The 12449-nt window shown below is 43.9% G+C and overlaps 1 protein-coding gene across 1 annotated transcript; it reads right to left on the bottom strand.

Moving 5' to 3' along the window:
• Nucleotides 1-481: 481 nt before the first annotated feature.
• ALDOB (aldolase, fructose-bisphosphate B) lies at nt 482-10419 on the bottom strand. Its single transcript, XM_005431281.2, has 9 exons — nt 10314-10419; nt 3833-3954; nt 3347-3558; nt 2767-2821; nt 2454-2614; nt 2147-2230; nt 1566-1671; nt 1228-1427; nt 482-991 (listed from the first exon to the last, which is right to left on the bottom strand). The coding sequence occupies exons 2-9, from the start codon at nt 3942-3944 to the stop codon at nt 896-898; spliced, it is 1026 nt and encodes a 341-aa protein (XP_005431338.1). The 5' UTR covers nt 3945-3954; nt 10314-10419; the 3' UTR covers nt 482-895.
• Between the last annotated feature and the right edge of the window lie 2030 nt (nt 10420-12449).

Raw genomic sequence — 12449 nt, 5'->3', positions numbered from 1 at the left:
TTTACTCAAGTTACACAATGGGTAGGCCAAGATGCCCTCATGCATGCTTTGTGTTAATTATTGTGGAAAATGCCACTGTAAAGGTGATTTGTAAGGACAGACTTTGCACAGCCCTGAGTCAATATGTGCAACCCTGACAGTGCTCAGCAGCCTCATCTCACCAGCAATGGTTCTCCAGACACATGAGGTGCTTCTGAAGGTAGTGTTGTTTATCTGTGGCCTGATTCCCCAGCACTGCTTGCTGTGCACATCTCCCGAGTGTTTTAGTGTCTGCCAGACTTCTGTTGGGGATCTGTTGGCAGGATTAACCTCTCCAGCTGTGCCACTGTTGGGTTATTTCCCTTTGATATCCTCAGAGTTTCCCAAGCTCACCAGCTGCAACACTTTGTGACTCAATCTTTGCAAGGACCACAAAAAAACACAGATGGGTGAAAGATGTTGTAAAGTTTACACAAAACAAAAAGAATTGTGAGGTAGAGATTAGTTTTCAATTACTGTTTTATTGACATGATTGAATACACAGTCAGGTTTCATAATTCAGGATTGTGGCTGCTAAACGTGGTAATGGGCAAGGGTAGCTATTTGAATTGCTAGAGAACTACTGAATCTGCCTGCTGTTTCAGGGGCTGAGTTTCAAACTGAGGGAGGGTGGGTTCATGATTCATTGGCAGCTGTTTTTTGTTGTTTGGAAAAAATTCCCTTTCCTTGGAATGTGCAAATGAAAAAAGAATATCCCCTTGGTAAATTGTGGGAGTGAAGGGTGGAGAGGAAGCTAAGCCATTCTGTCTCCAGTTTGGTGTAGGGTAAGGGAAATTAGATTTCTATGTTTTTCTTTCATTTCTGAACATCTTCCACTGTGTGAGAAGGGACAGGAGGAAGGGAGGTTCCTGCTGTTTCAGTAGGTGTAGCTGGCAGTGAACAGTGACTGCATGGCAGCTGCGTCATTCTTCCCAGACTGGACATACTGCCCCCTGCAAGCCAAACTGTTAATCTGAAAAAGAAGAAGAAATTAAAAAAAAATGAGGAGGAAACAATCAGCATGGAGTAAGAAAGGCAGATGTGTAAAGAACAACAGCAGGAGTAAGCAAGGCACAAATAACAGGGTAGTGCCCCTGGTGCACATGAAGTGCCAGGAGGAGTGGGATCAAGACCAGCCTTAGGAAGGTGGCAACATGTGTGTCACTTCATGGTGACAGCTCTCTTCTCTGCTCAGGGGAAGCCTTGTACCTGTGCCCGCTTGCGGAAGGCCTCTTGAGCAGCCTTCTTGTTCTCACTTTTGCCCAACCATGCAGCCAAGGCAGAGGCTTGCAGGGCTCTCCCATAGGAAAAGGTCAGTTTCCAAGGCTTAGGCAGAGGGCACTGATTCATGGCATTCAGGTTGAGAGAAGCCTCCTCTTCACTCTGACCTCCAGACAGGAAGCAGATCCCTGCAAGAAAGATGTTTTGAGGCTTAGAAATAGTGTTCTAGCCACCTCAATCCCTGGTCTTTACTTGCCAGAGGAGCAGGTATGTCAGAGGTAGGAGAGAGAGTGAGAATGAAGAGGTAGGAATGAATCAGGAATCACCAGGAACAGCAGCAGGAACGGTGCGGGTCACCATGTTGGGTTTCAGCAGCGTCCCCTCCAGGTACACGTGATGATCATTCAAAGCCTTGTAGACAGCAGCCAGAACCTGAAAACAGGAGGATTGAATACAGACCTCTGCTCAGATCTTCACCTCAGGCTGCTGTGGAAAGACAGCTTATTCTTTGGTACTGTAGCAAGACCAAATTGAATTTTGCTTTCTCATGAAATTTCTTTCTGGGGTTGCAGTTGTGGACACCTCACTGCTTTTGAGATGACCATGATACAACTTTTCATATTTAAAGGATTTGTCCTTGCTGAAATTGAGGTAATTTGGTTTGGTCCTGATACATCCTTTTGAGATTGAGAATGCTTATACTGTCATTGAAGTGAAAATCCAAAAGCATAGAAAATACTCTTGGATTTCCTATTTGTTTATTATGTGCCTAGGAGCAGCTCATTTTTGTGATGCAGTTATGAAGGACATTTTTGGTCAAATCTCTTTGAGATCTGTGAGCACAAACTGTGCAAAGTTTAGCTGCAGGTTTGTGAGGGAGAGCACAGAGGGAGGAATCTCTTCTTACCTTCTCTGTGACATACTGACAGCGCTGGAGATCATGGTCTCCATCAGGCAGGATTTCTGGCTCCACGATGGGTACCAAGCCATGCTAGGAAAAGGAAGACAGGGGATTCTTTAGGGCTGTGGAAGTAGAACTGTTCTTGTTGTTTGTCCTGACTTTGGTGGTATTCCTTCCTGCTGTGCTGCCCTTCCTCCTTGTCTTTCCCAAAACCCTCACAGGGATTCTCCTTTTGAGCTCCCTAGTGTATTATCACAGGGAACAGGGAAAAGGGGCAGCAGCATCTCAGGAAAGGTTGCTGGAGGGGAGGTACCTGCTGGCAGATACTGGCATAGCGTGCCAAGGTGTTGGCATTCTCCTGGATGGCAAGTTGAGAGGGTGTTGTGCTGGTGATCTTCAGCACTGCACGCCACTTGGCAAAGTCAGCGCCATCTTTCTTGTACTGGGCACAGCGTTCAGCCAGCCCATCCAGCCCTGCAGAGGGAGAGTGATGTTTCACTGAAAGCTGCTCTTCAGCACAGAGCTCTGGAGGGTACTGTGACTCCAGCCAAGGCCGTGTCTCAGGTGAGTCACCCTACGGCTTTGCTGCCCGGGCCATAGCTTAGGCTCCTTAGATCTTTCCTTACCTTGGATGGTGGTTTCTCCATTTGTTCCTGCTAGAGGTGCTGTGCCTTTATCCAGCTGTGGAGGTCAGACAAACAGGAAGGGTTACAGAAAGATGAGAATTGGTCTAATTCTTACCCATGTCTAGTCTGCCTTTGAAGGAGGACTGTTACTAATGTGTGGACCTTAACATGCTCAGGGTGCAAAGGAAGGAAATGTTGGCGCAAAGGGGAAGAAAAAGGAATGCACTGGATAAGAGGAGGGGGCCTGTGTTTATAGATGTCTGCAGGGAACGGCTCAACAACTCTGTGAGATGTGGAAAGAATTAGGTTTAGGTTACTACATGGAGAAACTTATTTGCAGTGAATGGGGAGTAGATGGGAGTTGCTGTATGGAAAGTTCCAGCATCTAGAGCAAATGAGCCTCTAGTTAGTTGCACAAAAGCAATGCAGAGAATTTTAAAACCAAGGACAAAAATGGGGGGAGGGGGAGGAGAGAGGAGGGGGAGCAGTGTTATTTAGGATACAGTGCAGCCCAAAATACAATTTTCTCTGGAAATGGGATTTGGATTATGGTGCCAGCCTGGCACATACAGATACTCACCTTAATTCCCACCACAATGCCTTTTTCCTTGATAAGTGCTGGGAATGGCTTTCCACTGCTGTCTTTCTGATAGAGGGTCTCATGGAAAAGGATCACTCCCCCAATGCTCTGGTTGATGGAAGTGTCCGAAGAGAAGAGGACCTCTCTAAAAGCTCGGCGGTTCTCCTCCGTGTTCTCCACATTGATCCGCTGCAGCCTGTTCCCCATGGTACCTGGTGAGGTGGGCAAAGAGGTTCTAGGCTTGGCTGGCCTCCTGATCCCAATAAGTAGTAAAGAACTGGGGTTTCAGTTCAAAACTTCCCTTCTCAACCCACAGTTTGTAAGCTTTTGTTGTTATAGCTGCAGGCCTGCCTGGCTGAATTGTTCTGCTGAGACAACAGTTTCAAAGTGTTTTTCATCTACCCCACTGATTTCAAATATGAAGCAAAACTAAAAGGAAAAAAAAACATCTTGCATACTGCTAACTGATTGATGTCCAGAACTTACCCACTGATTCATCTGCAGCTAGGATCCCCTTTCCTGATGCCACAATCCTCTGAGCAATGTCTGCAAGAGCTTTCTTCTGCTCTGGAGACAGCGCTGGGAACTGGTGGGTCATGTTGACTTATCTGTGGGAGAGAATTATTGTTACAGGTAATTACAAGTAATTCTGGGGCAGACTGTGAACCAGTGACACCACTCAGATGTTTCCTCTGCAAGGCTCTTGGTTCTTGTCTGGTCCATGTCTGGTATCATATGACCAGAAATCCATTTCAGTTCTTCTAGGCTTAGTGTGTCTGGAAAAACTAGAAAGAAATACAGGAGACACATCCTGCCATGTCATTCTAGAACCAAAGTGGGAAAGACTCTGCATTTTACCTGGATTTGCTCAGAAAATAAAGGAAGATCAGTGTGTCATAAAAACATGCACTAAGTAACAAGTAAGCAAATTGCTGACTCTGCATACTTTTTGGTTCCTGGCAGTAGAATGCCAGTTATTCCATTGCTTACCTTTACACATTTCCTAACACTGCTGCTCTTCTATTTCCTGTTGGCAGTGTTGCTGCTGTGTCTGGGTGATGTTCCATCTCTAACCTTTTTCCTGGGTTTGTGATTCTCCTCCCTATGGCTGCTTTCAGAACTGTAGTGCATTGCTTCCTCTGCAGAAGATTTGGGGCCTTAGGAGAATTCACCCCTCAGTTCTATCTTTTTAGCTGTGGTAGAGGTTTACCAGCTGCAACTACCCAGCACCTGAAATCTGGGTTCTGTCTTGATATGACAAAATTCTTGGTCTTATTAAAGTTTTGGTTATATGGCATTAAATTACAGTTTCTCTGATCATCTCAATAGTCAAAGTTACTTTTCTGAGTGTATAGGCCTGTAAGTCTGAAACAGAAAAACTCTCTTCCTTCAGTGATAGCTAAAGCAACGCCTCTGTTTTTATTAATGGGTGGTAAATCCAGAAGGTACTTGACTAAAAACAACATGAAAGATCTCAAATATCACATTTTCCTTCAAAAGGGCAGACCTCTGGACAATGTTTGCATTTTCTATTCCCAAACTCTGCCTGAGAGAGGAGTGAGAATATGGCATTTCCCATTTCATCAGAGATTGCCAGAAAATATTTTTCCCTATATAAGCGTGTAGGCAGCCAAGTCCAACTTCTCATTTCCCTGCACACAGATGCTGTTGATAGGGTACAGAATTCTGAATAGCGTCAAATGGTGCCAAAATTTTCTGGCAACGATGCCATCAGAGTATGGTAACAGCTGTGAATTCATGTCCCTGATTTATAGCTGAAGGTACTTTTTTACTGGTGATGTTATCCTGCAAGATTCAAATGGCATTGTCTGCCAGTACAGGCCAGTCAGATGCAGGTCTGCTTTACCTCTTTGTGAGCTGAGCCTGGAAATTTGCACATGCAACTTACCACAGAGTGGGTCATTTCAGGTTTAGAGGGAAGATGAAGGAGTGCAGGATCAAGACTTCGTCAAATTAGAGAGAGTTCCCTGCTTTTCAAAGGACTGAAATACCTTCTTGCTGTGGTCCTGGTGAAACAGACTTAGCTGAATCCCTATCTCTGTCTGTCAGCCTATGGCCAGAGCTCTGGGAACCATCCTTCTGCTGTGGTGATCACAGCTCCATCACTCCCAGCTCTTGGCCTTTTCAGCTCACTCAGAAGAATTAGAAAATCTATAGGTTATGCTGCATAGCTACTTCAATTCACCTACAACTCTTCTTATCCTTCACCTGCTTTCTGTGTTGGATATGTCTTTAAAAGAGGAAACTGGCTTGTTATTATGATTACTGTAATAATAGTTTGGTGATGAGCACCTCAGTTAAAACTACACTACTGTTAAATAAGTCATTATGCAAAATGATAAGGAATCTCTTCAGTAGTTTAGAGCCTCTGTGTAGAAGACTGGGAAATTGTGCTCTGGCAAAAGTATGATCTTGTCCAAGGTCAGAGCTGATAAACTGCTAAATCAGGGGTGGGATTTTAGAGTTGCAGTTTGGAGCTGTGCTACAGCACCAGGAGGTGTATCCAGGTAAACTTGAATTCAGCTGGCTGGGCTGCAAGATCACCAGTTGCTCCAGCCATGTTATGATGGGTACACTTTCTTTCCAGCAAGGCAATAAGCAATGAGACTAATGTCTGCTCTATTTTACTTGTTCCCAGTGTTTGCCTAAAGATAACAAGGAGACACTTATCACTCAAAAGCAGCCTGCAAGGCAAATTTTCAAAATACGGAAAGATGAGTTTTCAGTGAATAATGCTGTTCCAAGTGAAAACTCTGAGAGACTGAAACAACAAAGTGTGGTTTCAGGGTGAGGAATTGGAAGACAGCAAATTAGTTCCAATTTCTATGCAAGTATTACGCTGAGTGTGAAGGAGCAGGTGGAGATTTGCCCAAAGTGTTCCCAAAATTATCTTTAAGGCCATGGTGAGCGGTTCCCAGCTACACTGCTGAGCTACAGGGACAAATAAAAGGCTAATGTTTCTACCTGAAATGGTGAAGAAATGAGGGCAAAAGAGCAATTGTAAACCTTATAATAGCTCAAAGGTGCAGAATGTTCTAGTACCCTTGATTTAGGATTTTATTTTTCTGTGATTCTTTCATGAGAATAATAATTTCTGAGAATCTTCATGTCTGCATTCAGAAGGGTGTCTCTGCTGCAAAGTCCTGCTCTGAGCATGGGAACAGGCAGAAGAGGTGTGGAGAAGCCTTACACTCCAGCAACATTTCATGAAGCCAAGCCAAGCCTTTACTTGAAAAGAGCAAGCTCCCAGCACATCCATAAGAGCATTAATTTTACCATCCTCATATCCCCTCAAAGAGTTGCATATGTCACCACACAAGTCCTGAGAAGAACCAGTTGTGCCCAGGCTGCCAGAGCTGCAAAGCTCATTTTAGTCTTCCAAGAAAAAGCCTATTTGTCTTAATCTGATTTATCTGTTTAAAGTGACAACCTTTCCAGGAAGAAAAAAGTTCTTATGAATTGTGATCACAGTAACAGTAACTGGGAGTTCTCTTACCACTAAGGTGTTTCAAGCAGCTTTATTTTTATTTACCCATTTTACACTGTGGGCTAAGTGTCATAAGCTCAAGTAATTTCACATTGATCGAAACACATACATTTTACATTGTATGAATGCAACGCAGTCTCTTTGTAATATCTGCTTACTTTTTTTTTTTAAGTAGAATTATAAAATAACCTCAAAAGCATAAAACTGCTCAACCCTGCCAGTTTTGTAGCTACCTAAAGTGCTTATCAGGCTTCAATAGCTCCTTAAGCAAACAAATTTCTTTGTTCAGCGCCCATCCTCTGGCCAGCAGGAGGTGGGGGTGTGGGAGAAGGGGCAGCACAGTTGTAAAAGTAAGTATTGTAATGCTGAAATCTTGGGTTTCTCTCAGCTACCATAAGAAAGAAGGGCTGAGGAGAAATGTGTGGTGGCAGCACATGCACTTGATCCTATTAATATTAATAGTGGGAACCAAAGAGCAGAGTGAAGATGAATAGCAGAAGGAACAAGGTTACATTTTGCTTCCAATAATCTTAGAAACTTCAATATGTTGGCATTTTTTTCTTTTCAAGAACCTCATTTGACTGGTATCTTCTAATCTTACATAAAATCTCACCTGAGTCCCAGTTTGCAGATGGGAAAAGACTGGGTCAGGACCTCTAAGTTTTTCTCTTGGGTCTCTGCATTGCCTTCTTTTAGAAAACTAAAAAGGACCAAAAGTTTTAAACTACAGCTTGTATCCCATACATGTAGCTTTTTCCTATTCAATTACTAGTAAATACAGCCCTTCAGCATTATCTCTGACAGTCAGCAATACAAACTCCGCACACAAGAAATTTGCTTTCAAAGAACAGGGCTTGAAGAAGAAGCAGCTGAATATATAAACAGATAAATACAGTTGGTAGGGACAATGAAAAGTATTCAATAATTTAACCTATCACATGTAGGCACAGTGTTGGCCTGACTGAATGTACTTCTCTTTTACACTTGTATGCTTAGAGGAGACAGATGCACAATGACTTAGGCACCTCACATTTTCCCTGCAGTGAATATCTGTGGTTACTGACCTCACTTCTCTGTGAGGATCTCCATTAAATAAGTCTGGTTCCTTGGCCGTGAGGAAAACAGGGGGGTGTGAATGCCTGGGCAAGCTCGGGCCCATCCTGCTGACAGAGAACATTCTTATCTAGGTGGCAGAAGACACACAGCTGGCAGGACTACTTGATAGGTCTGATTGATGGGCAGCCATCCAGAGGAGCCTGGCCATGGGGGTGGGAAGAGGCCAAAAGGAGCACAGAGACAAATGCCCAGATATTGCCTGGGGTGCAGAGCCCTGGCAGCCATTGCCCCAGGACTAGTAGGATGAGGGAACAGCTCTTTGGGGACGGCCTAAGGCCCGGTCAGCAGCAAGCTGAACAGGGCCAGCAGCATGGGCCCAAGTGTCCTGTGTGAGCAGGGGTCTGGCCTGGAGAGCCAGGGGAGGAGACGGGTTATCCCCCTTTGCTCAGCACTCCATACTTAACATCTGAGTACTGCATCCAGTGTTGGGCCCTTGCAGTACAGGAAAAACACTGACAGACTGAAGTTAGTTCAGCAGATGCCACTGAGAAGGTCAGTGGCTGCAGGACTTGCTCTGTGATGAGAAGTCAGCAGAGTGGGGTCTAGTTCAACCTCAAGCAGCAATGGCTTCAGGGGCACCTCTCAGCAGTCCTCAGTACCTACAGAGTGTGATTGAAGAGGCAGAGCTGGGCTTTTCACAGCAGCTGTGATGGGACAGTGAGAGACAACAGGCACAAACTGAAACTAAGGAGATTCAGACTGGATATAAAGATTTTTTTTTCACTGGTAGGACAGCCAGGCAATGTAACAGATTGACAAAAAAGGCTGCATCCATCCTTACAGGTTGCCAAGACCCACCTGAATAAAGACCTGAGCACCTTGGTCTGATCTCATGTCTAACCCTTCTTTGGGCAAGGGGTGCTTGGACTACAGACTTCCTGTGTCCCTTTCATCCTGAATTACCCTATGACTCTCTGTGAGTACCTATTTTGAGGAGTCAAGGTGGAAGTAGTGCCTCTTCCTATCTATGAAGGAGCTCTCAGGAAAGAACAGAATATTTCTCCCATCACCTTTGCACTGAGATAAAGGTTTTGGGTTAGCAAAATGTTTTATTTCTGGATTCTAAGAAGTCTCAAGGGTATGGGACAAAAAGATACTCAGACTTCTGTCACCTAGAAAAAGGGGCAGATGATTTTGACTGACATGCTAATGTCACCATCTCCATCAGTCCTTTGGAGTATATATGATTGTAAACTGGTTGTTTTTTGCTCTCTGAGTTTTTTTACCATCCTCATGTTCTGTCTAGAAACCTTTATTCAAACTGCTGTTGCAGGAGGAACTGCAGATCTGAAGTTCCCTGTGCTGATTCCCGTGTTAGCCTCAGATCTATACTCAATCCCTGAGCAAATGTATCCCTATTTCATTTCCCTAGCAACTATGAAAGGAGGTTATGTTCAAAGACCTGTCCTCTGCCGTCATTGCAGAGCACTCAGAATGGCTAGATTTGGCTAAGGTGTCAAGAAGATTGTTGCTTGGAAGCAAGTATTATTAGGGAGAAGCTACTTCTCTTTCAGGGCTGGACTTTTCTCAGAAAAGGTAAAAAATTGCTTTTAGACTTGCATGAGAATTCAAGTCTTGTATTGCCAGCACGGAAGGCTGGGGGAAGCAGCGGTGAGAGTCTCAGGTGGACTAAATAATTTCGGATAAGCACATGGGACTGTTGAGTAAGTGATAGAGGATCACAGATTCAGTGAGGATTTGAGTTTGTCAAGCAATTTCCTGAAGCTGGCTGTTAACAGCTTGAAAGATTACAGCCTACAGATGCAAGAATAGGCTTTGTTTTCCTGCGCTCCACCTTATACCCCCTTGCCAAATAAACTTATCAGAAGAGGCTGCACAACAAACACACATAATTGCACTTCTGTCAGCACTGATGTTGGTCAGGACCAGCTGCCTTCTCCAGTCGTTCTCTCTTCTCCTTGCAAAACAGAAATTCGTGTACACCGCAAGCAAAAACAAACACGAAACAAAGCAACAGAAAGCAATGCAGGTATGTTATTGCTCTAGTCCACTTAGGCAGAGGATTCACTCGCTCACTCACTCACTCACTCACTCACTCACTCACTCACTCACTCACTCTACTCACTCACTCACTCACTCACTCCAGGAGTTCTGAGTGACTAAGCTAAGTTAGAAAGCCAATGTTAGCAGCAAATGGATCACTTTAGAAAACCACTGCAAAATGGCTGAGTGCTTATTTCTCACAAGCTGTTCCTGAAACAAAAACACATTAAAACAAAATCAAGAACAATTTTCTAAGCCCACTGTAGATAAACGTACCAAGTCTTAGCTGCTGATATAAGTACCAGGTTTACAGTTTAGAAATTAAATTATTATACTTACTTGTTTGTGGGCAGTGTCTCTGCTGCTACAAGCTTCTGGTGAGGTGTTTGCAGGCAAAGAGACCCAGTCCTTCTAATCACTAACTTTTATAAAATTCTTGGTGGGGCTTTTTTTTTTCCTCTCCCTCCACTCCTTCGTTGTCCCTCCCCCCCCGCAAGCTGTTGAGGGACGTGTCACTGCTCAAGGCTGGTCACTGGCTATCAGACCACCACCACCCACCTCCAATGGAACCTGGCTGTGCTCCTGCTGTTCCTCCCCTTTCCCCTCCCATGTATATATAAGGCCATTCATGCAGTAAAACTGAGATGTTTTACAGTTATTTCAAATTATTCCTCCTCTTTCTAAAACAGACCAAAAAGAACTACAAGAGAAACCATGGAAATTGCTTAAAGGTATCTTGGGCACAGCTTTATCATTTAGGGTTAGATCTTCTGAAAGCTTATACTTGGGAAACTGCTGGAAGAAAGAGCAGAAAACAAAACGGAGAAACAATTCAACAGATCCTTAACTGGCATGAGCTGGTATCATTTCAGTGGCTTCCTAAGTGTTACACTGCTTTTCCTTACTGGAAAGTCTTGCATGGAACCATGTGTTCCTTTTCCAGTTGGTATATGGAAAGGCAAGATGTGATGCTACAGTATCAGGTTTAATGATAAAGTTTAATGCAAGTTCTGATTTTCTGTAACACAGTGTACTTGTGAAATTAATGATTGTCAGACCGCATATGCCCACATTGAGGTGCACAGCTACAAGCCAGATTTTGCCCCCAAATTCCACTGAGATGCCCACCCATATTGCGGTGATATGAAAACTCTGTTGCACAGCAGAATTTTTTAGTGAAAAATATTGATGCTGTATAAATGGTATATCAGCATTGCAGTTTATATGAATCCTCACTACAATCATTCACCAGCTCTAGGCCTATGGGTTTGATTATTTGCTTTAATTTCTTTCTCCTCATCCCGCAGGCCAGTACTCCTGGAGTGAAGTATAGCACAAGGACTGCTAGACAAGCGTCATACCCTCAGGAACATCACCCTCTGCAACCTTGGACATTGGCACATTTTTACCAGAGAGACCCAGTGTTTACTTGCAAAATGATGTCCTTTCTCCATTTGTTTGGCTGCTGCAGTGACCCTTTGGCCTTGACAAGGACAGGTGAGACCCTGATTTCTGTCTCCACAACACTGTCTTCCTCCTTGAGCCTCTCTTGTGCAGCTGCATGCCAAGGTCAGTGCTTGTAGGAAACCTTAGGAGCCTGCCGGGCTGCCAGTCCGCAGAGAAACCTCTGAAGGAGCTGACAGTGCAGTCCAGTCAAAGGCCTTGTGCTTCTGTTCCTCTGTTTTCCTCCACACTGCCCTTCCTGATCCATGGTTTTTTCGCTGAAGGAAGCCTTCCCTGCTTTACAGTGTTTGCTTTACATTCCATTTCTCCCATCCTAGAAGAGAGACAAACCTCATGGTGTATTAAAGTTTCTCAACCACAACAGAAGCATCTAATGTAGAGTAAAAATATTTTAAATTAAATATCTTATCTAAGATCCTCTTGAGACCAAGAAGGTGCCCTAATGGTGTTCTTCTTCCTCAAAGTCAGAGTTTGAGTCCTGTTGTTCCTGCTTTGGCTAGAAGCTGATATAGGAAGGAAGTTCTTAGAAGTGTTTTATTCTCAATGTCATCTGTAATATGGCCTCACGGGCTATTAGAGAAAATCTGTGGGAGTCTTCTTGAAAAAAAGCAGTGTCACACATTTAGATACACTTTAAATAATCCCCTGCAGCCCATCTTGCATTCTTAACTCTTCAGAAGTATATAAGTGTATTTCCAGATGGATAATTGCTGATGTGTGCCTTTCCAGGCCTTCCAACCCTTCAATCCAGCACTCCAAGCACAGGATTGCAGGTCCTCACAGAGATTTTGAGAACAAGGGAAAAAAAGGTGAAGACACTTAATGTTTTCACTTAATTTAGGAATGGGAGCCTTTTCAAGTCAGAAAATGGAATGAAGAATCATAGTAGATGATGTCACTGTAAGGTGGTAGCTTGCAGACCCATCACACTGACCATACTGTGCAGAAATAACAGTGATATTAAAATTACACTGGAAAATAGTACATACTTCCATCACAGGTAATCATACT

The sequence above is a fragment of the Geospiza fortis genome, unplaced genomic scaffold, assembly GCF_000277835.1.
Source record: "Geospiza fortis unplaced genomic scaffold, GeoFor_1.0 scaffold2451, whole genome shotgun sequence".
Lineage (NCBI taxonomy): Eukaryota > Metazoa > Chordata > Aves > Passeriformes > Thraupidae > Geospiza > Geospiza fortis.
Note: the sequence above shows the minus strand (reverse complement) of the source record. Positions and strands in the feature narration are given on the sequence as shown.